Below are 27,908 nucleotides of genomic sequence, written 5' to 3' on the forward strand. Positions count from 1 at the left end.
TTAAATTGAGACGTTTATTAGAAATGACGGTGTTTTGCACTGAGCAAGTACCACACAGTTTAATACACCACCTTATTCTGTTCATACCAAACAATATAGAGAAACTTATTTTCCAATAATGCCTATTTAAAACACTTAAAAACCCATACACAATAATACAAATTATTTGAACTGAGAATTACATTACCAATCTCATGTCAGTGAAGGCACAAATCAAGACAATCGTAACGTCAAAGTAATTTTTTTTAACAAAATAACAAATAGCCATGACAATATATTGTAAATTACACAAGATGCATTAAATAACAAAATTTAAATATGAATAAAATACGTATATTACAGATATCCCATTGGACAAGTACATTCTTTTTCCAGTTAATTGTGTGAATATACTGCATGTACTGTGTATGTATATATATATATATATATATATATATATATATATATATATATATATATATATATATATATAACATTTTTAATTGTTACAAGGTACTTCATATGAAAGCGCATTGATGCATTGACAGAAATGCATTTTACATCTTAAAGAAGATTTTAATATAAAGCACATTCATAAGTTAAAGCTAGACTATTATAGTTCATTCTTAACTCACAGTAATAATGACTCATGCATCCAATATTTTTTAAATGAAGCCAAAACCTCTGTCAGCAATTAAACTAGAGGCACAAGCAAAAACAAACAGAATTTAACATAAATAATATGGCAAAGTGTATTCAGTTTATCTCAGCATGTCATTGTATTTTGGACATTAAACAATTACACAATATCTGACATATCATGAAGATTTACAGTTCTAAACATGACCTTTTGATTCCAATTTGGGAAAAATTGGGAAAACTATGTTTTCATGATCTGCTGCCTTCAAAATACATGCCTTTTAACACCACACCTCTTAAAATAATAGTTTGGCCTATTTCTTTTCTTAAATGGCAGCTGTTTTTGAAACATGGGTCATTTTTGGGCCAGAATAACACCATAGGTTAAAGCTTGTCCTTCCACATATTCACGCCTTAGGGAGCTCATATAACTGCCCATATGTGCACGCTGATGCATTTTATGTGTACTTGTGTGAGAGACGAAGAGTGTTTGAAAAGCTCACCTGTCGTAACAATGATACAAACTTTGTCATTGACCTTTTATGTGTTATGTGTTCCACTATTCATGATCTTACACAATATATAGTAGGTTAACATTTGATCAGCTATTTGTCTCTGCAGAGAAGGTTAAAAATAAACTCTGGGATCATGATATTCGGTCAGTGCACTTTTCTGTACCTTCTACATTATCTTGTAATCTCTTGAGCATGTATTTCTCTGAAATCACTGGTTTTATAAAATGATGATGTTGTAACAGCCTTTATCTGACCTATTAATAATGTATGACCCATACAAATGACAACGGCTCTTCCAAGAGTGACTATGAAATATCCTTGGCATTTGGTCTCAATGTGAATGACAAATAAATATTTTAAATATCGTAGTCCCAGCTGTGATGTACAGTATATTACATGCTGCATTACGTAGAACATCTACTTAAAAGTGCTTGCGTTTTTTTTCCCCCTCGATTGTCGAGCTTAAAACGAGAATATCATGAGAATTGCTCATCAACATGTGTTGGTGAATGGAGATTTGAAATGCCCCGCTTTCTTGAACTGTAAACATTCCCCAGCAGCACTATAATGGGTGAACAAGTTGAGAATAATTCACTCTTCAAGTCTCTCTACCAGTCTCTCCATTTAACAGTCCTCATCTATGCAATGAAATGATCATTACACAGGGTGCACAATGGAAGCAATGTCTGACCTTTGTTTCAGCCTCTATGCCTAAGTCTAGCTCAGCTTGCTGCTTATGTCCAGGGCTATCTGATACACCTGGGTGACATCATCCAGATCGCCCAGCAAGGTGAAGCTGCTATTGTCTCCAGGGGAACCAGGAGGGCTGCGGGCCCCCTTGCCACAAGGAATGGTTTGAAGGCTCCTGAACCCAGCCATCTGAAGCAAGTCTTCTGCTGAGAGGGACCCCCGGATGTTGGGTTTTGGAGAGGCGGGAGGCCAGTCTGACCCTATGCTGGAAAGTCCTGTCTCCTCATAGATGATGCTGGAGGGTCTGTTTTTGCTTTTTGATAGACTTGAGTCTACTGGCAACTCCCCATGGACTCCCACAGCAGGTGCGGCACTGTGAGTAGAATATTTGCCATTCCGCTTGAGTATACCTTTTCTCCCTACATTCCGTTTTGGTGGTGAGCTGTTTGGTGGAGGCTGCACAGTGGCTCCTCCTAGCAGTTCGGAGGACTCACTGCTCTCTGGCGAGGAATAATACCCTGACTCGCGCTGCTGGATGTTTTTTAGAATACCTTTCTTGGGTAATATGGAGACCATTTTTGCTGGCGAGCCACCAAGTGTGTCTTCTCGCTCTGGACTGGAACCAGAATCTGCATCTTGGTAGTAAATGGACCGCCTGAGCTCTAACTCACACAAACTCTGAGACCGCTGGTCTCCGCTGGTTGCCCGAGTCTTCAGGATACTCTTTGGTCTTTTGAGGCCCAGCTTCTCATCTGTAACACTCCACATCCCACAATCGTTCTCCTTCATGGACTTTCTCAGACGCCGGGATGGAGTCAACCCTGTATTAGTAACATTAGCTATGCTACCAGAATCTGGGCACTGGGCTTTGCCAGTTCGGACCTCAGTGCGGTTCTTCCAGTCAATGAAGCGGGCCAGCATTGGGGAGCTGTTTTCCCTTTGGGTTTGGCAGTCACACACATTGGTCTTCCATCCCCAGTTTACCCACCAGTGATTTGCAATGTCCTCGACTGTTGCCCTGCGATCTGGATTAACCATCAACATCCAGCGGATCAGACCACGAGCATCTAGTAAGATGGAGAGATTTAAACAATTTAGTATACTTGTGTCTTAGAGACATCTGGGCTCAGACCAGGCAGACCAGACTTATATAAGAGACAGCATACACACCTGATGACTGCGGCGGTTCCCTGTACTCTCCACTGCTGATTTGGCGAATGAGTCTTTGGTGATCTCCTCCATCAAATGGCATTGTTCCATACACAAGAGTGTACAGGAGTACACCTAGCGCCCAACTGTCAACCTGTCAACACAACATCACACTGTTTAATTGCTCCAATGGGAGATGAAGACATTTGGAAGCTCACATCAGTTCGATTGATTTTTGTAACAAATTCGATTAGCAGACTTACTTAATTTCCATTTTACAGAATGAAATACTAGTTTATGAAAAAACACATCACTATTCAGTATGTAATACTGTAAAATCAGATGCATAAATAAAGAAGACGACCAATTAGAATTAATTATGCAAATTACAACGACATCATCACTGTTGATTAAATTCTGAATTCTAAACATTTTATCAATGTAAGTTGAGGAGAGATCTTCAAATTTTAATCTTATAAGTATTAAATATAAAGTCTACAAAAAATTAAACATAGATAGCACATCTAGACTAAAATCATCTATAAGATAAATAGAGTTAGAGGTTGAGAACAACCCCAACCAAAATGTTTAAGGAATATCAATACAGTGCTGCCTTGTGAGCATAGTAACTAGTTTTGAGTGAATTCAAAAGATTCAAAGGATAGTACAAGACAGGACCAGTCGTCGGCATTCAGCAATAGATTAAAAGGTTGTTACTTTATTTCCTGTCTGAGCCATAAAGTAAACCCCACCTATATTTACGAACATTTAATCAAGCCACATAAAATGTATGAGAACAATAGCTAATCTAACATATATCTGCTTGAATAACTTCACTCATAATTCCTGATTTTGTTAGATAATTTCTCTTGCTTGACCTCGTCTGATCCCACCTCTACTGATTAGCTAGGGGTGCTGGTCAGGAATGAGGAGGTATCAAGGGAAACAATGGCTGATTACAGCTGAGGAAATGTCCACTCCCGAAACTCCAGACCTGTCTGACCCCGAGGAGATGTGAGGAGCTCTGTGATTGTTGGCCTTGTTCCACTGATCTCTGACCAGTATGAAGGAGAATGCTGCCTTTCCCATGGATTGGGGCTGTGCAGTTATGTAAGGATGATTTAGAGACTAGAGGGATCATAGTGTATATATATGTGTGTTTGTATATATGATTGAATGTCCAGAGGCTATTAGAGTTGTGTGTGTGTGATCAGATCGGACAATAAAACTGGTATTTTGAAATATTCCTGTGCTACAGACGGGCTTAACGTTTGACTATTTGTTGACGGAATATTAGGAATCATGCAGGGGCTGTAAGAATGAGTGGTATTCTAAAAACTGTTTGGAGATTAGTCCTCATTCCTTGAGTCTTGGTTTCCCATTGGATTGTAAAGGATGTTGGTATGCTGGCTGACTGTGGACTGTAAAAGGATGTGTAGGGAGTGACTGAATGAGTGTATTGGGTTCATTCAGGAAGTAAAATTAGGGGTCTCACCTCACTCAAATATCATTGGAAATACTTATTGTCTCTTTGTTATCTGTTATCAATGTTTTGTCATTTCTTATTTCCTTAGACTACGATTGTGATCACCAGTCCACATTTTAGGATCTGAAAAATTAAGATATTTTAAAGCCCTTTGAAATGGTTAGAAATTCTGATGTATTCTGGGACTGCCCAACCTTCAGAATATTAGCTCAAACTCTATTTTATTTACCTCTGGACCTCGATAAGGTCTTCCATTTACAATCTCTGGAGAGGCGTACAGTGGGCTTCCACAGAATGTTTGAAGAAGTTTGTCCTTGTGGTAAAGGTTCGACAAACCAAAATCTGCTATCTAGAATAAAAAATATAATCAGAACAGGCCAATGTTGTGAGCTTTTGACAGAAATGGGTACTGTCTAAAATCACTGATGTATAACTGGAGGGAAATCACTGTAGAAAATACCTTGATGTTACCGTTGTCGTCCAGAAGAATGTTTTCCAGCTTGAGATCTCTGTGTACTACTCCATTCTGTAAGACATTATTACAACCACTGGGTTTAGATATAATAGATCGAGTCCACAGTGCCAGGCATTATAGAACCATCTCTTCATACTCAAATAAAATAATGGTACCCTGTTCTCCCTACTGGAAAATCCAGCTTAAACTGGTTGCTGTGTTTTGGAACATAACAGTTGGTTTCTTGCTGATTCAAGCTGGTCATTTCTTGGTCCAAGTTTGTCCAAGAAGGTCAAGGAAACATGCTCCATATACTAGCTTTACCACCTAAAGCTGAAAGGACCAATTGGTAGCTGCTTTGTTGCTAGTTCAGGATGGTCTACTAACTTGGATCAGCTAAAAAACAGCTTAAACTAGACACCATGTTCCAAAACACAGCTACCAACATAAGATGGATTTTCCAGCAGAGCTGTTACGATATACGGCTACATTGTTTTGTAATTTCTGATGTCCTGTATTACAACATCTTTAAAATCAATGAGTAACACATCAAACTCTACAACAAATTACAAAACACATTACAAAATCCCAAGTCTTATTCTTTGGAAACTGTGACAAATGCACCTCAAGAGGAAGGGAAATGTAATTAGCTAAACAATATTAGCAAGTTCTGTCACACTGTATGTGTTATAAATTGGGTGACTGGAATCATGGCCTATGACCAAATCACATTTCCATTCATCCGGTGTCAGAACCTGTCTTTCATATGACCAGATCAATGTATCTCCTCCCCTGTTGCCATGCCGACCTCTTAGCCTGCCTTGTTCTAAAGGGCTGGTGTGGAATCCCCCAGCGTAGGTGATGACATCATCAGCCCAGCTGTATAGAAACAAAGGCCAAGCCCAACCCAAATTCACCCAGGACTTTCAGCTTTCCAGCTGACACAGCTCCGGGTACAGGCTGACCTATTGTACTGATCTAGGAACAGCATCTCCAGCTATAATCCTGCCCTTCTTCTCTGTAAAACCAGAAAAATATACTCTTGTTGCAAACAAAAACCTTAAATGTTGAATAAAAATAAACAATGAAAGGAATTATGGTTGGATCAGCTTAAAAGATCAATTTAAACTATCTTGTTTTGAAAGTGGGGAAATGTGAGATGAGGAGGAGTTTGGCAAAGAGACAGAAGAACACAGCTGCTCCCTCTGTCACGGTATTTAATCCTATGTCTCTTCCTTGTCTCGTGCCTTGTTCTTAGTGTGTGTTGTGTGGGTGCGTGAATGTGTGGGCGTGTTGTTTGTACCATGATTAGCGCTCTGCCGCAATCACTCCTCTCACCAGCTGTTACTCATTCCCATTCCCTTTAAATTCTCACCACTCTCTCATCTCCTTGTCAGATCGTTGTTTGTGATGTCCGGTGTTGTTCGCTCTTCAGAGTTCCAGTCCAGTTCTCTCGTTGTCCCTGTTTCGTGTCCTGTTTGCTGTTACCCGGATTCGCCGTGTCTGTTCAACACTTCTCTTCACTCTTCTCACCACGCATCATCTGACCATTGGAGACTCTGCGCCACTAGACCATCACCCCGACTTTTCCCCTATCTTCTCAATTTGACTGTCAATAAACTAATTGTCAACTTGCAACTTGCTTCCTAGCTTCATTACGCCACAGAACGATCTGACCACAAGATGGAAGCAGCGAGTAACAATTCAGACAGCCTAGAAGAATTGCGTGATGAACAGCAGACTTCGTGATGGAGAACCAGGAGAAGAATCTCAATGACACGGCTCAAGGCTGTCCAGGCTCTAGTGGCGCAGGTGTCCGGACTCACCCAGCAAATTCAACTTCTGCGAAGCTCCCACTGCGCCACCACGCACCGCTGATTCCTCAACCACCACCAGCTCTCCCAGTCGGAGCCCCGCCTACCGGTTCCAGAGCTATATTCAGGTGAACCTAATTTTTGCCGAGCTTTTCTAACACGATGCTCAATGCATTTTTCTTTACAACCCAGAACATTCTGTGATGAAAGAACCAAGGTCGCTTTTGTCCTGACGCTACTTTCTGGGAGAGCTGCCCTTTGGGGAACGGGCGTGTGGGAGAATCAAGATGAATGCTGCACCTCTTTTCAAGCACTCTCCGCGGAGATGAAGCGAAGCTTTCGACCGTGCTGTCTCCGGTAGAGAGGCAGCCAGAGTGCTGGTCGACTTAGCGCCAGGGGAGAGATCTGTATCAGACTTTTCTATCGAAGTTCGACGCTAGCGGCGGAGAGCCAATGGAACGAGGAGGCGTAGTGGGACATGTTCCTGCATGGGCTGGCTGATCGCGCCCAAAAGGAGATATACGCCATGGATCTCCCCACCAAGCTAAACGATTTGATCGCCTTGGCGCTTAGAGTGGACGCAAGGTTATCCAGAATGGAACAGCGTAGTACAAACCAACCGCCTCTTGAGAGGATTAGGCGGTCAATGTTCTGGAGGCGGGACGCTGCTCAGCCCCTGCTCTGTGATCCCGAGCCCATGCAGGTGGGTCGAGCCCGGCTTTCCCGGAGGAGAAGGAAAGGCGGAGATCCCAGGGACTGTGTTTGTACTGTGGTGGTGCTGGACATTTTGCCTACAACTGTCCTTTAAAAGGATCCGCCTGATAGCAAGTATGAGGCTACTATCGGGTGGGATCTCCACGAGAAGACCTCATCCACATCTACCCTCCTTCCGTAAGTCTTCAATGGTCTAATCACCGCCACGACTGTCGAAAGCACTTCTGGATTCTGGGGCCAAGGAAATTTCATGGACTACACTTTTGCACTCAACCACCAAGTCCCCCTCAAGTCTCTCACTCACCGGATCGCTGTTCACGCTCTCAATGGCCAGAAACTTCCCACCATTTCCCTAGCCACTGAAGACATCACTCGGCCACGCCAGGCAATCACACCGAGACCATCTCCTTCTACATACTGGACACTCCTCTTGCCCCCATCGCCCTTGGTCATCCCTGGCTCACCCATCACAACCCTAAAGTGGACTGGCAGTCTAAGTCTGTGTCAGCGTGGAGCACTCAATGTCATAAGTCTTGTCTTGTTTCTGCCTGTTCGCCTGTTTTTGTCCCTGTTTTTCAGGAAGAGGCGGTGGATTTATCTAACGTGCCCGCGGAGTACCTGGACCTGAAGGAGGTGTTCAGTAAGTCTCGGGCGCTTCTCTCCTCCACATCGCCCCTATGACTGTGCCATAGAGTTATTGCCAGGTACATCTCCTGCCTAAGGGCAAGTTATATTCACTCGATTCCAGAGAGGGAGGCTATGGAGAAATATATTTCTGATTCTCTAGCTAATGGATTCATCCGCTCTTCCTCTTCAGCGGGGCGGATTCTTTTTGTGGGGAAGAAGGATGGATCTCTGCAACCTTGCATTGATTACCGGGTTGAACAACATCACGGTAAAGAATACTTATCCTCTACCGCTGATGTCTTCAGCTTTTGAGAGGTTGCAGGGAGCATCCATCTTCACGTAAATTGGATTTACGTAATGCTTATCATTTGGTCCGCGATCAGGGAGGGGGATGAATGGAAAACCGCTTTTAACACCCCCAGGGGCACTTTGAATACTTGGTCATGCCGCTCGCTTGTCCAACTCCCCAGCTGTCTTCCAGGCACTCGCCAATGACGCGCTGCGAGACATGGTTGATCAGTTCATATATGTTTACCTGGATGACATATTGATTTTTTCTTCTTCTCTCCAGGAACATGTGCAGCACGTCCCGCTAGTGCTTCAGAGATTGCTAGAGAATGGGCTTTTGTCAAGGCGAGAAATGCGCTTTTCATGCACAGTCTGTTCCTTTCTTAGGGTACATCGTGTCGGTTGAGGGAATGCGCATGGATCCTGAGAAGATCAAGGCTGTGGTAGATTGGCCAAGTCCAGAGTCTCGTAAGGCCCTACTGAGATTCCTGGGGTTCGCCAATTTCTACCGGGCGCTTCATTCGCAATTTCAGTCAACTAGCCACACCTCTGACCGCCCTGACCTCCCCAGAACAACGCTCAGGTGGTCAGACGCAGCTGAGGCCGCGCTTGCCAAACTGAAAGGTTGCTTTGTTTCAGCCCCCATCCTGATAACCCCTGATCCATCACGCCAGTTCGTGGTGGAGGTCGATGCATCAGAGGTGGGGGTAGGCGTAGTGCTATCCCAGCTGCTCTCCTTCAGACGACAAGATACACCCTTGCGCTGCTTTTTTCTCATCGCTTGTCCTCGGCCGAACGTAATTATGACATTGGTAACAGAGAGTTGTTGGCAGTCAAGTTAGCTTTGGAGGAATGGCTCACTGGTTGGAGGGTTCGGGGTACCTTTTATCGCCTGGACCGATCACAAGAATTTGGAATATATTCGCGACAGCTAAAAGATTAAACTCCAGGCAGGCTCGGTGGGCTCTTTTTTCGGTCGCTTTGATTTTACTCTCGCATCGCCCGGTTCCAAGAACATCAAACCCGATTCTTTATCACGTATTTTTGATCACTCCAACGCTCGCCTACTCCCCGAAAGTGCATTTTACCAGAGACTCTATTCATCTCTACACTCACATGGGAGATCGAATCGAAGGTCAAGACGGCCTTAGAAGGGTAACGCCTCGCTCGGTGCCCACCGAACCGCTTGTTTGTGCCGGAGGGGTTACGGTCCAGCTGCTATTCAGTGGGGACATTGTTCTAATGTGGCTTGTCATCCAGGAGTTAATCGAACTAAGTTTTTAGTCAAGCAACGATTCTGGTGGCCTTTGATGGTTCGTGACGCTCACAGTTTTGTTTTGGCTTGCTCAGTCTGCGCCACTGGTAAGAGTTCCAATCGACTCCCAGACGGGTTACTTCAACCGCTGCCGGTGCCATCGAGACCCTGGTCCCATATCGCTCTAGATTTTATCACCGCCTCCCACCCTCACAGGGACACACGGTAGTTTTAACCGTGGTGGACCGGTTCTCGGCATGCCCACTTCATTCCCTTGCCCAAATTACCCTCTGCCAAGGAGACAGCGGTGATTGTCATTGACCACGCCTTTCGCTACATGGCCTCCCGACAGATGTGGTCTCTGACAGAGGACCCCAATTTGTGTCCAAATTTTGGCGAGAATTTTGTAAATTACTGGGAGCTTACTGTTAGTCTGTCCTCAGGGTTTCATCCCCAGAGCAATGGTCAATCTGAGCGAGCCAACCAGGATCTGGAGAGAACGCTACGATGTTTGGTATCCAAGAATCCTTCCTCATGGAGTCAGCAACTGTCTTTTGTTGAGTACGCCCACAACACGCTACCAGTATCATCCACGGGCCTATCTCCGCTTGAGTGTAGTGTAGGTTACCAGCCACCTATTTTTCCTAGTCTGGAATCCGAGTCGCTGTCCCTCCGGCCACGCTTCGGTCCAGAGGTGTCACCGCGACTTGGACTAGGGCCCGGAGACTCTACTCCAAGTGGGGTCACGCACCAAGGCCAAAGCTGATCGCCACCGGTCTAGGCCTCCCGTGATAACGCCGTTGGTCAAAAAGTGTGGCTTTCTACTAAGAACATTCCTCTACGCTCCGTGATCTAATAAACTTGCACCTAAATTTATTGGCCCGCTCGCTGTCACCAAGATCGTTAGTCCGGTGGCAGTCCGCTTCAACCTTCCTCCAGCTGCATAGGAGAATTCACCCCGTATTTCATGTATCCAAAATAAAACCCGCCTTTTATTCCCGAGATTAACCCGCCGTTCCGTTCCCCGCCACGACTGTAGACGGGAACCTACTTATTCGGGTCAACCGTGATTCTGGACTCAAGACGGAGGGGACGCTGGATTTCAGTACCTGGTGGACTGGGAAGGTTACGGTCCGGAGGAGAGAGGTTGGGTACCGCCAGAGACATTCTGGATCACTCCCTTATCGATGACTACAATCGGCAGGTAGGGAGCCTGGGAACGCCAGGAGGCGCTCCTAGGGGAGGGGTACTGTCACGGTATTTAATCCTATGTCTCTTCCTTGTCTCGCGCCTTGTTCTTAGTGTGTGTTGTGTGGGTGCGTGAATGTGTGGGCGTGTTGTTTGTACCATGATTAGCTTCTGCCGCAATCACTCCTCTCACCAGCTGTTACTCATTCCCATTCCCTTTAAATTCTCACCACTCTCTCATCTCCTTGTCAGATCGTTGTTTGTGATGTCCGTGTTGTTCGCTCTTCAGAGTTCCAGTCCAGTTCTCTCGTTGTCCCTGTTTCAGGTCCTGTTTGTTGTTACCCGGATTCGCCGTGTCTGTTCAACACTTCTCTTCACTCTTCTCACCACGCATCATCTGACCATTGGAGACTCTATGCCACTAGACCATCACCCCGACTTTTCCCCTATCTTCTCAATTTGACTGTCAATAAACTAATTGTCAACTTGCAACTTGCTTCCTAGCTTCATTACGTCACACCCTCACTCCAAAAACTTTCATATCAAGACATTCTTGGAAGTTTAGTTTATCTCTCTCATATCATGGCAAGTCCTCTGGTCATAAATCACCTTATTTACGTCATAGAGAGCTTAGTTCATGTGCAAATCATTTGAGTAGATTTAGTAGATTATAGCTGATACTTTAAGAGGGCTTAATTTTCAGGTACTTTTAATCCCTGCTGCAAAAAACTATTTAGACCAGAATGAATTTGAATGTAGTCTGAGCTGGTTTATGCAGATTTGTTGCAGGTCTAGCTGGTGGACCTACATTGGTATGCTGTTCATCAGTAAAATTTAGCGAGTTTGCTGGTCTTTTCAGCAGGAATAATACAGAAATACTGTATAAGGCTTTCAACCCCGGGTTATCGTCTTTTTAAACCCTGCTTTTAACCCCGGGTAAAGACATGTTTCACCCTAGTACTTTTGAAAGGGGATTAACACTGCTTTTAACCCGGGGAAACCCTGCTCCACAGCAGAGTTAGCAACACTTTTGCAGAGTTAACCCTGCAATGCAGTGCCAAAGGAGTAATACACTGTAAAATGCATGTTTTCATGTTTTTTAAGTATGTTTCAGAAGACAAAAGACAAATAGAGTGTATTTGCTTGGCGACATCTCCACATATAAGCAGTTCCATTGACAGGTTGCATGTTTGTCACAAGCTGTATTTATCCAATAAGTGTTATTGACACGGAAAACATGCAAATAAGAACACTGGGTTTAAGAATGTATAGTGTGAAACCATGGAACATTAATACCCAGGATTAATTATTAACACAGTGTAAAATATGAACAGTATAAAACACGAAACAAGATAACCCAGGATTTAATTTACCCAGCGATCAGGATGACCAGCAAATCAGTTTAGGCTAGTTTAAGGGACAGGGACATACACAGAAATGGTCAAATCTTCTTTATATTAACCCCTGAGAGTTTCGGCTTTCTGCAGAAATTAGGTCTTTTTACCCTATTGCTTTGGGTGTGATGCGTATAGACTCTGCATCTCACCTTGTGGCAGTAATGGACAGCCGAGACGATCTGTCTGTAGAAGTGTCTTGTCTCTCTCTCGCTGAGTCTGTGGCGCTCGCTGATGTAATCGTACAGCTCACCCTTACTGGCATATTCCATTACGATCACTATCTTATCCTTATTCTCAAAGACTGCAAATGGATAAAGAAAGAGAGACAAAAAAGGAACTGGTTAGATTACTCACCATTACTACATTCTTGTCTGATCTCTTCTAAATATTTTACATGGATACGTGTTAAAAGGTAAGGCACATGGAAAGTAAAAATAGCACACTTCCATTATATACGTCTCACTAACTTAGCTCTGTCATTGAATTAAGTGTTCGGCTCAGGCTCTCATTGGGCCTTTGCCAGTATGTAGGAGAAAAATCGCCAGCAAGTCTGGCATCAGTCAGGGTCATACTGATTAGGAGTTGTCATTGCTAGCAAGACCCTAGTGTGAACAGGTGTTAAGTGCAAAGAGGAAGAGAGAAATTACAGTATGTGTGTGTGTGTGACTAGGGATGGCATAAACATTCTTGTTCCAAGAATAAGTGTTTTGAAAAAATGCACAACACCAGTATTCTTAGTAACACATTTTATGCTAATAGCTATCATGTTTATAGAACATCAGCAAAAAAAAAATAATATTTTTAGTTGTTGCTCAATTCAAATCCTCCATTCAACACTTACAATTCTGCTGACACAGCAAAATCTTCTCCATAGTGATCCTTTATTGTTTACCGCCCAGAGGCTGGTTGCCATGGTGTGGTCAGTGGAGCAAATAGTCAATAAATACTCCTGCTGATCAGGTGGGTTTCCCTCAGCTCTCTTGGTGTCACTTTCAACATGTGTATTTGGATATTTAGAGTATCTATTGTGACTGTCTGGGACATGATTCTTAACTAACCATGCTATTAAGTTTGCTCATCACTTCAGTAGTTGGAATAGATCTCCAAATGGTCTTCAGAAATGGCCAAAGTTCACATTCAAGGCCAGTTTCTTCCACCACAGAGTAATTGCCTCTCTCGGCTAATCCGCATTAGAAACAAGAGACTGAGCACACTCAGTGTTGGCTCCACCTCTCAGACTGATCCAGGGTCAGTATTAATCACCCCTAGCTGTGAGCACGTTGTGAGTCCACAGCCATAGTGTCTCCGTCTGTCAATGCAGAAATAAAGCTGCTCTGTCAAGTCTTTGTTTTGAGAATCCGGCTCATGGCGTGCTGTGGTTGGCACCTAATTTGACATGTTTTGGATTTGTGCTCTAGCAAGGCACAGCTACATTCTAGGGACTTTTCAAACATACTCCTTGCTGTAGGATTGTAATAGTTCCAAGCATCTTTTTTACCTCCATTCAAGGGTTGATAACCCCCAACAACATTATTGCCTGATCAACATCCACACCCTTGGGCTATCAGGGTTGTGGTCAAATGCATAAAAGGGTAGTTGATGTCTATGGACCTTTTTTTTTAATCCTAATCAAGACTTTCGGTTAAAATTTATATAAATGTGTAAGGGAAACAGTAATTATTAGATGCTGTAATATTTCACCATTTTTAGAAACCTTTTTGCCTTCACTAGTTTTTCTATAGTTTTTAAATGGTCCTGTGGTTTGTCAATTAATTTTTAAAAGTACAAATATTCCATGTAATCTCATTAAAATGCATCTTTAATTATTATAAAACTAAAAATAGCAAAATGCTGTTTAAAATAGTTTTAGATGCAGTACAGCATGTCACACTGAAGGACATGTCAACTTCCCAAACATATTTCATGTCAACAACCTATAAATTAAACATAAATGAGCTCATCTGGAGGCGGGTCTATTGCTAATAATTGGCAGTTGAGAAACACCACACTTGGCAGCAAAGAATGTGGATCTTACTCATGCTAAGAATTGAAGTGAAGGGCTTTAAAGACTTCTGATCCCAAACTGTGCTGAGATTGTGAATAGATGAGGTGGAGTCCTTTTATCTACATGAAAGATGAATGGGGGTTTAATGCTGCTTTTTCAACAACTGTGAAAAGTATTTTAAGTGTCATTGAATTCTCAAAAAATACTAGGGGTGGAGAACACTTAAAAAAAGCTAACACATGCACGTACAGGCCTACCTTCATATATAGAGATGATGTGTGGATGACGGAGGGAAGACATGATCTCAATCTCTCTGCGGATGTGCACCATGTCCTGTTCATCTTTAATCTTCTCCTTACGGATGGATTTAATCGCCACCTGAAAACCAATACACACGTTAAAATACACTTTTTTAATCCCATTTGTACTGTGCCTAGCATTAATTACACATTTGTAATTGCATAATACCTAAATGGTATAGCACACTATTGACTGGCTTTCTGAGGCTAGTTTATGTTGACTGGAATGACCAGAAAATATTGATGGATGCTTGGTTCAGTCACAGTGGCTCAATTTATCTGGTTAATGGAGCAGTATTGATGAAGACATGGGTCAAAGGCTACAACACTCTTATTTATGAAATTTGTTTTTCAGGGAATCCAGGCTTGGAGTCTGGGTTATAGATAAGAAAAAGCAGAAGAGTAAATGCTAAGGAGTTCACAGACTGGACAAGACCACAAGATTGAAGGTGCTGTTTAAGCAGACTGCTTGTGACCTATTTATGCATGTGCATAGTCACTTAAAAGAACAGAACATACATCATACAGCAGATATATAATTCATTAGAAAGCATCGGAAAACTACATTTTTAGGAATATGTTCCTTTGAAAGTTGGAGATGACTTTTTTGTTTGGCTAAGGGAGATTATGGTCTAGATTCTCAGTGAATGCCTCTAACAGGAGTTATTTTTAAATGTCCCATTTCCGGATTGCCAAACAAGCTCTATCATAGAACAGAGTCAGTGCTAACTACCCAATCTCAATGGCCTGACTTCAAGAATGCTGTTATCTAGTGGATACATTTGTTTTACTTCTAAAGGAATTGCAATTTAAGGTTGCATGATCATGTCAAAAATCATAATTGTCAATAATTTCCTATGAAATTGTAATTGCAATTAATTTCATATAAATAGAATTTTCAGTTACAATGCAATTTTTGGTTTCAGTAGATCTGTACACATCCAAAACAAATTGAGAACTGCCTACATTTTCAAATTCAAATAAAATGAAAACAGACATGTCTTACTCTTGTTAGTTACAATGCTAAACTGCTGCAAAAACATATTTACATAATGTAAATACAAACTTTTGATGCAAAGGAAGTAGACTTACATTGAAAGCTGTACTTGACACGTTTTAAAAATAATAATTTCTGGTACTTAACTTATTTATTCAATCAAATAATTGTCAGCCCTAATGCATTTAACTGGATATTTAAAGTCTGACCCTCTGTATTTTTGTTTGAGGATGCTGAAAAGATGTCTATCTTGCTAAGGTTCCGTCTGGCAAGTGTCTGCTATATTGGTTATAAGGAGGTATTAAAGTTACAGGAAGTGTGTGGTCCATGTTCCTCCACTGACTCATAAAGAACGCAGAAGGGGAAGTGGTGCTGACAGAGCTGACTTCCTGTCCACCCAGTGTTGTGCCTTTTAGGGGCAAAATGACCACATCTGACAAGGGTGTGCATTCAATGTATTGTTTTTGGTAGGTCTGAACATTCGGGAACGTACAATCTTATGACATCTGCAGTGCATGCATGTTACAGCCTTATCAGTGACTTACATAACCCTCTCCATAGCACAGTCCTCGTGATAAAAACAGTGGTGTTTAAATCGCCACTCTGGATTTGATAACTAGTTAGACTCTGGAGTTTGTCAATAGCATGATGGATGGTTTTTAAATAGATTGTAAAATAGAGTGAAAGAAAGAAGATGTGTGTATGTGCGTGTGCCCTCTGTGGTTAAGTGCACTTTAAGACCTCAATTTGGGATGATGTCTTGTCGTCTTCAACCCTAATTACAGTGAAACCATATGTAGCGAATCAGCTCTATATTCTTCCACCATTAGGAAGCGAATCAGCTCTATGAAATATTAATAATCAATCATAACTTGTTATAATCGATTATGAATATTTGGATCAGTTAATCGGGTTAACTTGATGTAGCTACATTAACATTACAACCAAATACTCGGCTCATCCCGTGAACACTCAATTTTGGTTATTAATTAATTAATTAATAGAAATGTACATTTCCGGGGCAAGGGAAATGTCTTTCTTACTAAGTATTAAGAGCAAGTAGTCAAAATCTATGATTAGTGACTTTAGATATGAGCTTGAGACACAGACAACTTTACATGTGACATGAACAAGACTTTATTAACTAGACTAAACATTTAAACTACTCTAACATACATATACATACATTCATACAGTTTACCAAGGGAAAGAGGGCTGAAGCAGAATACAGGAAGGCAAGAAGTTATAGCATTGTTTGAAGTTCAGCAGATCAACAGCCTGAGCAAACCATCATATTAGTTCTGACACGCCCTTTTTAGAAAGGGGTTAAGGATACTTAATGTATCAAATAATGAGACTAAGTTTGATACTTGCATGTCCCATTTGAATTAAACTGTCCTGATGCAATTTGTTGAGGCTCCAGTTGATCTTTGATGATGTTGTCTTGATGAGAGAGAACCAGTGAGAGTCAGAGGATCTTGGTGAATGGGCAGTCGAGGCCGTAGCCTGGCACATGCTTGGGAGTCCTTGGGGCCTTCTAGTTTGGCATCATTCAGCGAGAGAGTGAGAGAGCACAAGGCTCAGAGAGCCAGAGAGGCAGAGAAGCCAGAGGAGCATAAGAGCTAGTAAGAGAAGAGATAAGAGAGTGGATAGAGCTAAGAGAGAGAGAGGAAGTGGGCGCAGCAATTTTATACCCTCGGGAAACAGGTCCCACCTCTCATTGGCTCGACCAATAAGAAGGGTTTGAGTTCTAGGCGGGAATTTGGTTTATTGCTCTTTGTTGTAAAATTGCCCATTGCATGTGCAAGAAAGAAAATAGGAAACATACTGGTAATACTAATATGCTGTTGTTATCGACATATCATGTACACAGTCATTTCAATCTTCAAAATACCAAGTTATAGAGACCAAATATGCCACACATATGATTTTGGTTAACCATAGTATGCAAAGTCTGAAACATTAACCCATTAGTTTGCAAGAAAACATAGATCAAGCACATTTAAGGGAAAATGTGAGATGGCACATTAGATACATGTCAATATTTATCACATGGATATATAGAATATATATATAGGATTAACAGGGTTCATTTCTCTTTCTCAGTAAGAGAATGAAGGGAGGGTCAGCACTTCTCTGAACATTCCTTTGGAGGTCGTAAAGGCCTCCATTACTCTGGGCAGGAGAATGATTCCTTTGTCAAGGCTCATTTGCATGTTTCTGGCTGGGTTTATGACGGTAAGAGATTTTGGGCTGAATGACTCAAAAGATAGTAAAACATCGCGTAATATCATTCTACAGAGATCTTATATTCGAATTCAGCTCGGACAAATCGTAAGGTTTAATTTGATACCAAGAAAGGTATATTTAGTACAATTAATAAGGGAATATACACTGAGGCTATTAAATATGAGGCCTCAGAGTTTAAAACACACAACGAAACAGTTCTAACGAGTTTGATATACCTCAGAAATACACAACATACAGGGATTACACGTATTTCATTAGCAATATGCAGTTCTGTGTTTAACTGAAAAACACACACACACACACATTTTTACGTTCAAAGTTTCCCCTTCCTGTCCACATGATAAGCACGTGGTGAGCATGCGGATGTCACATGCGGTTCTCTGTCAATAGTTCATTGTCTCTTTGTCAATACATTTATTGTGCTTGTGGAGGCTGGTTGGCGCTATTTCAGTAATTAGGGGGTTTTTAACAGTAAGTTCTTGTTTGTTCGGGAATCTGTTAAGGCACTGATCCTCCGCCATACCTTACAGTCCCCTTTTTCGCCAGGTGGTGTCCCTGTTGGAGACATCATCGGACGACAATCATCACAATGGCGGATGGCAGGTGAATCATGAGGGTTTTGTAGCAGGTGGTTGTTCCACGGTGGGTGATGTAGACAGTAGCCACATCCAGGTCTCTGCAGCAGGTGCAGAGGCAGCAGGTGCCTTGACAGTGTGTCACCTGTCATTATGAAGTCAGTTCGTTTGAGGCAGGTGCTTGTTTGTGGCTGCAGGGAGTGGTTATGGGCATTGTGTAGTGTGGAGAGAGTTTCAGACTGACCTAGTACTGGTAGCAAAGGGCAGCAGGTGGCCGTTCAGCCCTTGGTTCGGCACCCAGTCACCAGGTGTCTGAAGTCTGCAGTGTTACTCTGCTCTGGCAGCAGTGCTGACTTGAGCTTGCCTGAGTGGTGTTGGGCAAGAGTCAGAGGTTTGTTCTTCCCAGTACTCCTCAGGGGAGTTCTGTTCCAGGAGCTCTTTTGCTAGTGCTAGCAGCTCTTGTAACTCAGTAACAGGCGTTTCTAGCTGTCTTTGTGCAGCCTCTGTTTGGCACCTGTTTGAAAGGTGTACAGGAGGATGTTGTTGTAGACTGCTGTGGGACGTCCTGTGGTGTTTGCTGGGTGAGGCCTTGTGTTTGTTAAAGGCCTTCTGTGTCAGGTCACGCAGTTGTTGGATAGGCATTGTGTGGGGGCAGGCCATAATGCCTAAATGGTGACTTACCATAGGATGGAGGTTTCGGAGGAAAAGGCTCTTGAAGCTGGTGTCCTCCTCCATCCCAGGTTTGTTGCAAGCTCCGAAGTAAGCTCGTCTGAGTCTGTGGTAGTAAACATATGGAGTTTCATGCTGACCCTGTTTGGTGTCTAGGGCAGCGATCAGTCCGTTTTTAGACTCTGAGAATTCCCTTATGATGGCTTGTTTCAGCTGCTGGTAGTTAGACTGGATGTTTTCTGGCTGTCGAGCCAGAAAGCGTCGCAACTCTGGGCTGGACGTGATCCAGATCAGATGGAGTCTATCTTGATGGTTCACACTCATCAAAGACTGCAGGTGAAAGTCAATGTCTCGCAGGTAAGCGTGGACGTCGTGGTCTCCTGCAAGCTCTGGTGTAAATGCAGGGATATGTCTGGCCATTCGGTTGAGGTCTTTGAGTGTCGCTACACGTGTCGTTTCAAGATTCGTCTGAATCAATCCTTTTCCTTCCGCGGCTGCAGAAGCTTTAAGGAAACTGTCCGATGACGTGTTAAGCAGTGGGGTTTGTCTCCCCCCCTTTGTAACTCTGTGCTTGGCTGGGGGAGGTTTCTCTGCTGATTGCAAGTGGGGGAGTGAGATGTCTCTCCTGCTGTGGTTCCTTTTGCAGCAGGTAAGAGTGTCTCAGTTCTCGTTGGACCATGTCAAGTTCATCTTTGGTGTTTTCCAGCTGCTGAGTCAGCACTTTAACTTCAGCTCTGGACACATTCAGTTGACCTTCACAGGCCATGATTCTGGCATCTTTGTCCAAGAGTTCAGAATTTGCTGTTTTTAACAGTGAATCTTTGTGAAAAAGTACCTTTTCCAGGTGCTCTCTAGCTGTCTTTTCCAACTGCTCTTGTTGTTTAGCAGCTGTCAGAGCCGTTTGAAGTCTGTGGATTACCTCCTGTGACTCCCTTCTGCCAGGGTCCTTGTGTCTGTCCTGAGCCTCCATCTCTAGCTGGTCTATGCGGTTTTTAGCATGTGTCAGCTCCGTTTGGGACTCAGTGATCTGGCGTTTGAGGTTGTTTACCTCCTGTTTCAAACCTGTGAGGTTGTGGGCCAGGACGATAACCTCAGTCAGATATTTGTGCTCATACCTCTGGTTTGAGTCGTCTGTCATTAGTTCTTTTCCCTCGTTTTCCAGTTGCTTTTTGTTCTGTTGCTGAAGGTCGTCAGCAGCCATGGATAAAAGGGTGTTCCTCAAAACACCTAGCCAGTCCTTTTGGCCTGCCATCTGGGCAGTTAGGCTGAGCATCTGCAACATTTTGGCACACTTCTGGTGAGAGTAAGGGCAAGAGACTAATGCAAGATCAAACAGAATTTGGAGCTAAAGGCAAAGTGAGACAGCAAGGTGTATAATGTACAGCTAGGTTTTGCTAGGTGTGGTTAACAATTGAAATGTGTTCCTGATTATTACTATCTTAGCTGCAAATAGCAGGGTGCTCAGATTTGTGTGGATCTGAGTGGCTTTGCTAAAAGAGCGTAAGCCTAGATTTAATAAATGACTTAAGATGTTTCTTTGGGTCAAATTATTTATCAGCACTTACTGATAGCATACAACAGGCTTGATCTTTGAACACATGAAGAAGAGAAAGAAAGAGGAAGAAAAGAGCTTTCCTATTAGATTGTGTCTATTAGTGGTGCTCAAAATTATGCCATAGAAATCGTCTAGATTACTTGTGTAGCTGGCTCATAAAATTTAAGCAACTTGTTGCAAATAAACACAAAATCGAGAAGAAAAGTATGTCTAGTTACTTTTGCAGTTTTATGGTGAAATAAAACCACACTAGACCAAGAGGGTTAAATGGGAAAATTAATAGCTGACTTCTATTATTAGTAAAAATAATAAAAAGACTTGAAGAAGTGATTAAAATAGCAGAATAACCTTGTATTGGGAATAATCAATAGCACTGATGATTAACAATTAGATTTGCTTTGGGCATCATTCTATAGTTGGTCACAGCTGTTGCGTGTTCAAGACCACACAATGTGTTTGTCCCTCTATAAAGTTTAGTCAACGTGCCATTGAAAGTTCCCAATAACTATAAAAATTATTCTCTATCTAAACAGTTTACATGTAATTAAGTTTTTAGATTTAATTAACAAAGTAACTGCAAATTTAGCTGAACAGCGTTCAGTAAGGGATGCACCTGAAAGGTGCAGGTGAAGTTAGATGAGAAGAATTAAAGTTAAGGAAAGAGAAAGTGAAAATTCAGAAACCAGAAATGGGGTTAAAGGAAAATGGTTTAGATCACTTCACTCTGCATGCACACAAGCTGTAGATAAAGGCTTCATGTAAATTATGCTAGCAGCTAACTGTTGAAGCTATTAGTTAGCTTAGCCTAAGCTAAGGGGCTGCTAAGTTGGGTTAGCTTAGCCATCTAGGCTGGTTTGTTTACAAAATGGCGTCGGAAGGAAACACGTGCTATCTGGAGTGAGCACTTCCTGTGACAAGTCGTTGTCATGGGAACCAATGCACTTCAGAGTTTCAGTGAGTGAAACACAGGTTTGATCACCAGGAAGCTAAGCCTTTTAGATGCACAGATAAAGTTTAGATGAAGGACATCAATCTAACTATAATTTGTAAGGCCTTTATACTGTGAAAAGGGGAGCATCGCCCAAATCTACATTTATATAACACTGTACTGAGATTTCTTCATCAGAAACAGGTTAAGCAATCAATTCTGGTACAGTTTACATGCCGCTGAGCTGAGATTCCTTCATCAAAACAGACTTACACTTTAATACTGAAATTAGGGTTTCTTCGCTAAAATCATATTACTCGTACACTGATACCTTTTGAAAATATGCTTAAATGTGTTAAGACTCTTTCAATTACAGTAGAGATGTCAATTCAAGCCATCACTTTATCCGCATCCAAACAAGCCAGCAACTAGTGAAGCAAATGCCGTTTCGCATGTCATGTCCTATTCTGACCGGAATTATTCAATGCACACTTTTAAGTTGACAGTGGTTAAAGCTCATAACCTTTGTTTAATCATGCCCGCATCATTCTCCACCATTATGTAGCGAATCAGCTCTATATTCTTCCACCATTAGGTAGCGAATCAGCTCTATGAAATATTAATAATCAATCATAACTTGTTATAATCGATTATGAATATTTGGATCAGTTAATCGGGTTAACTTGATGTAGCTACATTAACATTACAACCAAATACTCGGTTCATCCCGTGAACACTCAATTTTGGTTATTAATTAATTAATTAATAGAAATGTACATTTCCGGGGCAAGGGAAATGTCTTTCTTACTAAGTATTAAGAGCAAGTAGTCAAAATCTATGATTAGTGACTTTAGATATGAGCTTGAGACACAGACAACTTTACATGTGACATGAACAAGACTTTATTAACTAGACTAAACATTTAAACTACTCTAACATACATATACATACATTCATACAGTTTACCAAGGGAAAGAGGGCTGAAGCAGAATACAGGAAGGCAAGAAGTTATAGCATTGTTTGAAGTTCAGCAGATCAACAGCCTGAGCAAACCATCATATTAGTTCTGACACGCCCTTTTTAGAAAGGGGTTAAGGATACTTAATGTATCAAATAATGAGACTAAGTTTGATACTTGCATGTCCCATTTGAATTAAACTGTCCTGATGCAATTTGTTGAGGCTCCAGTTGATCTTTGATGATGTTGTCTTGATGAGAGAGAACCAGTGAGAGTCAGAGGATCTTGGTGAATGGGCAGTCGAGGCCGTAGCCTGGCACATGCTTGGGAGTCCTTGGGGCCTTCTAGTTTGGCATCATTCAGCGAGAGAGTGAGAGAGCACAAGGCTCAGAGAACCAGAGAGGCAGGAAGCCAGGAGAGAGCATAAGAGAGTAAGATAAGAGATAAGAGTAGAGATAGAGATAAGAGGAGAGGAAGTGGGCGCAGCAATTTTATACCCTCGGGAAACAGGTCCCACCTCTCATTGGCTCGACCAATAAGAAGGGTTTGAGTTCTAGGCGGGAATTTGGTTTATTGCTCTTTGTTGTAAAATTGCCCATTGCATGTGCAAGAAAGAAAATAGGAAACATACTGGTAATACTAATATGCTGTTGTTATCGACATATCATGTACACAGTCATTTCAATCTTCAAAATACCAAGTTATAGAGACCAAATATGCCACACATATGATTTTGGTTAACCATAGTATGCAAAGTCTGAAACATTAACCCATTAGTTTGCAAGAAAACATAGATCAAGCACATTTAAGGGAAAATGTGAGATGGCACATTAGATACATGTCAATATTTATCACATGGATATATAGAATATATATATAGGATTAACAGGGTTCATTTCTCTTTCTCAGTAAGAGAATGAAGGGAGGGTCAGCACTTCTCTGAACATTCCTTTGGAGGTCGTAAAGGCCTCCATTACTCTGGGCAGGAGAATGATTCCTTTGTCAAGGCTCATTTGCATGTTTCTGGCTGGGTTTATGACGGTAAGAGATTTTGGGCTGAATGACTCAAAAGATAGTAAAACATCGCGTAATATCATTCTACAGAGATCTTATATTCGAATTCAGCTCGGACAAATCGTAAGGTTTAATTTGATACCAAGAAAGGTATATTTAGTACAATTAATAAGGGAATATACACTGAGGCTATTAAATATGAGGCCTCAGAGTTTAAAACACACAACGAAACAGTTCTAACGAGTTTGATATACCTCAGAAATACACAACATACAGGGATTACACGTATTTCATTAGCAATATGCAGTTCTGTGTTTAACTGAAAAACACACACACACACATTTTTACGTTCAAAGTTTCCCCCTTCCTGTCCACATGGTAAGCACGTGGTGAGCATGCGGATGTCACATGCGGTTCTCTGTCAATAGTTCATTGTCTCTTTGTCAATACATTTATTGTGCTTGTGGAGGCTGGTTGGCGCTATTTCAGTAATTAGGGGGGTTTTTAACAGTAAGTTCTTGTTTGTTCGGGAATCTGTTAAGGCACTGATCCTCCGCCATACCTTACACATAAACTCATTAAAATTGCATTGCAGCAGACAGGCAGGCAGGTGATCCCTTAACCTCGCCCAAGGAAGCACTTAGTACACACAGTTGAGGGGTATTTGTATCCAGCCCATGGCTACAGATCATTAAGCTAACCTTTGTTTTATGCCCATGCCAGCTGACTGTTGGATTTGCACCTCTCTAACTTCTGGCGAAACTGAAAACTTCTCATTGTCCTTCAGACATAGACCAGCTCATTGTCTGAGGCTCACACAACAGCTGTGTTGTTTTACCTGTCCACTGTTTAAGGGGTTAGGATCACCATTGCTCACCGGAGCACCCATGTGGAACAGTTTTGAAAGAATTTGGCACAGAAAATTAAAATACAGTGTTAGACATTAACTGACTTATTAAAGGATTATCCCGGGTTCAATACAAGTCAAGCTCAATTGATCACATTTGTGGCATTATGCTGATTGCCATAAAATATCATTTCGACTTGTCCCTCCTTTTCTTAATAAAAAAAAAACATAAAATTGGGTTACAGTGTGAAGCACTTACAATACAAGTGAATAATGGGGCCAATTCGTAAATATTAAAATAACTGCATTAATGCCATATTTCTCAACACATTTTTTTTCCAAACTAGTTTTTCACAACATTTGATATATCGACATGCACTAAAGTTAAACTAAAATCTATTATGTTGACACTTTTAGCGATAATTTGTCCATCAGTAATATCACTTCACATAAAAATTTTACTATCAAAATAATAACATTTTGATGCGCTAAACCTTTTTTTTTTATCCTTGGATGAAACGTAATGAAAGTGAGTGGTGTTCCATAATAAGAAACAAAGTCATACAGGTTTGGAACAAATTGAGGGTGAGCAAATAATGGCAGAAATGTTCATTTTTGGGTGAACTATCCCTTTAAGGGGCAATATTTGCCTTCTGGAGTATCTTTACCTTTAGGAGGGCATATGTATTTATAAAAATATAAAACAAACAGGGTGCTATCCTTTTATACCAAACATTTAATTTGAATCAATTCAATAAAATAAAAATGAATTCATAAAATATATAGTAACATTAACTAACAAGAAAGGCAAAGAACATTATATTACAAAATATATCAGATGTTACAAACAAGGAAAACAATTTTTGCCCCACAGTTAAAATTTCAGGGACACTTTTCTGACTGTTTGTATTTGACTTTTTCCCTCTTCCCCTTTTCCATCCTTCTACATACCTCTATCTCTTTGCAAACACACTTTATTGTATCTGTGTCAGTGATCTGGCTGTACCTTCACCCTTCCACTCATTGACCAACACTCATGTTCAGTCCTTGTTCCTGGAAAAATACTTTTTGGAATGGATTTACACACACACACACACACACACTCATGTTGTGCTACCTATCATTATGAGGACTTTCCATAGACATAATGATTTTTATAATGTACAAACTATAGATTCTATCCCCTAACACAATCCATAAACCTAACCCTCACAAAAAACTTTCTGCATTTTTACATTTCCAATAAAACATTGTTTAATATGTTTTTTAAGCTATTTAAATTATGCTATAAATGTGGTTTATGAGGACATTTCCAGTGTCCCCATAAACCACATTTATAGCATAATACCCTTGTAATGACCAGTTTGTAACCTAAAAAATTGGCCTTCTAAATCACATAAACATGCCCATACAAACACACACACACACACACACGCGCATGTTGGGTTTCCATGTTTTATGGGGACTTTCCATAGACATAATGGTTTTTATACTGTACAAACTTTATAGTCTATCCCTTAACCCTACCCCTAAACCTAACCCTCACACAAAATGTCCCCACAACGTCAAAAATTTCTGGTTTAACTATCCTTTTGGGGACATTTGGTCCCCACAATGTGATAAATACACGCTCATACACACACACACACACACGCTCACATGCTCACGCACACACACACACACACACACACACACACACACATGCTCACACACAGACACTTATAACAGTGTTGACCATGCCTCTATATTTAAAAGTGTGTTTGAGATCCACTAAAGGGTTTGAGCTAAGATTATAAACATGATTATAAAGTAGCACATGCCAAGAGCATTTTTGCGAACCGATGTAAGCATACTTACTCATGTTTAATTCACTCCACTATGTTATGAATTCTTTCCTGCATGCAATAGAGTAAGTCATGCATACTTGAGAATTCAACAGTCCATTCAGACAAAGCAGTTTTCACTGAGTTGGGTCTGTGACTCCAGAATGTGTCAGCTCTGTTGAATGTGTCAGAGTGTGTGTTTGAGTTTCTGTATATACTTTATCATCTGTCCCTGTCCACAATGTCTACCAGTCTTATTCTCCCCAGACACTCAGCCAAGACAGTTTACAAAGCAAACGACAGCTCACAAATGTGTATGATCTGTGAGGCAGAGAACACTCTCAAGTGTTTTTTGCCTTGTTCTCTAGCATGCCAAACAACTGGAACATTCCTTGCTGCTGCTAAAATCATCATCACACAAACACTTCAGTTTATCTGTAACGTTTAGATTAAGTGTTGGTCTTCAACACTGAAAAAAACCTGTTTTTAAAACAGCATGCAACTGCACTGTGTCTGTCTAGTCAAGCCCTGCTCATTTTGTGGAAGCTCTCATGATTGGTTTCTTTATTTGGTTACCATGTTTTTGGATTCTTTCTCAATGAGGACGGCTGTGATTCTGAATGTGTCCTGCACTCAGGCAGCATAGATGTGACCCACTCGGTCCATTTCTGCACCACTCAAGATGCAGATCTTTCTTGGGATTAGTGCGCTGACCCAGTTGCATGAAAGCAAAAGTGGTTTATCCTAGTTTTTCCTAGATTAGATGTCTTAGCTAGTCTTTTACTGGTAGCTAGTGCAGGGTCCAGATTGATATCTTCTTGCGGCATGAACATACCTGCCATGCTTTGTAACCCTTGACCTGATAGCCATGCATAGATGACCTAGATTAGCTGACCCTGCTACTGAGGGATGGAAGCCTCTGCTTGCCCAGTGAAATTGAGCATGTAATGATGGTCATTAGAGGTGCATCCACTTCCACCATGTTTCAAACAAAAGTTTCAATACAGCAGGTCAACCAAAACTGAAGATCAGAATTTCTCAATAAGTGTAACTATATGCATTGGAGTGAACAATGTTAATTCACAACTCACCACTCTTCCAGTATGCCTCTCTATGGCTTTCTTCACTTTTCCATATGTGCCACTTCCAAGCGTTTCCATCAGTTCGTAGCGGTGCTTCAGGTTGTGTTTGTGATGATGTTTCTTCACGCTGGATCCTCTCCGCACACCGAGAGAGGCCAGCATCTCCCCGGACGGATAGTCCACCGGTAGCAGCTCACCTTGATCGTCTCCGTTATTCTCCAAATGGGACGATTCCGTGTGCGCGGAGAACGTTTCCATAGTTTCTTTGTAATGCGCGTCTCGAGATTGCAAAATAAATCTTCAGATCTGTTCCAAGCTATAATAGAAAGTCCCAAATATCACCAACCAGTCGTTACACGTAAGAATTGGTCTGTATTTTGGGGAAATTCCTCTTGAACGCTTCTTTTTTCCCCCCAATTGTTTTCCTACAGTATGTACACAAGTACAAGACGGACGTCTTTAACCGATATGCCGCGTCTCTCAGTGTTTTTCAGGGTCTCGCGATCGAGCGCCGCGTTTTTAGACACTGTGTCAAGTTAAAGAGAACTCCAGCTGTTATAAACACGCCTCGAGACACCTGCGCTCTGTTCTATTCGTTGGAAAGCGACGCATCATTCGGTGAAGTGTTTAATGCACGCGTGGTGGGATGCGCTCGTCTCATCTCTGGTTTACTCGTCCGTCCCACTACCGGCGTGATGTTGTTCCCCTCCT

General features: G+C 41.7%; 1 protein-coding gene across 4 annotated transcripts; it reads right to left on the reverse strand.

Annotated features, from left to right (window-relative positions):
* On the reverse strand, positions 1–27,908 carry LOC127637543 (NUAK family SNF1-like kinase 1). Of its 4 annotated transcripts, none has more exons than XM_052118640.1 (7): positions 27,207–27,908; positions 14,458–14,578; positions 12,345–12,496; positions 4,919–4,984; positions 4,688–4,807; positions 2,994–3,126; positions 1–2,890 (listed from the first exon to the last, which is right to left on the reverse strand). In XM_052118640.1, exons 1-7 carry the CDS (start codon positions 27,453–27,455, stop codon positions 1,851–1,853), a joined length of 1,881 nt encoding a protein of 626 aa, XP_051974600.1. In that variant the 5' UTR covers positions 27,456–27,908; the 3' UTR covers positions 1–1,850. The 4 variants fall into 4 exon arrangements, with proteins under 4 accessions (XP_051974600.1, XP_051974602.1, XP_051974601.1 ...); XM_052118642.1 differs by lacking the exon at positions 27,207–27,908 and adding an exon at positions 22,613–22,689; XM_052118641.1 differs by lacking the exon at positions 27,207–27,908 and adding an exon at positions 16,871–16,947.

This window comes from Xyrauchen texanus, chromosome 45 (genome assembly GCF_025860055.1).
Source record: "Xyrauchen texanus isolate HMW12.3.18 chromosome 45, RBS_HiC_50CHRs, whole genome shotgun sequence".
NCBI lineage: Eukaryota > Metazoa > Chordata > Actinopteri > Cypriniformes > Catostomidae > Xyrauchen > Xyrauchen texanus.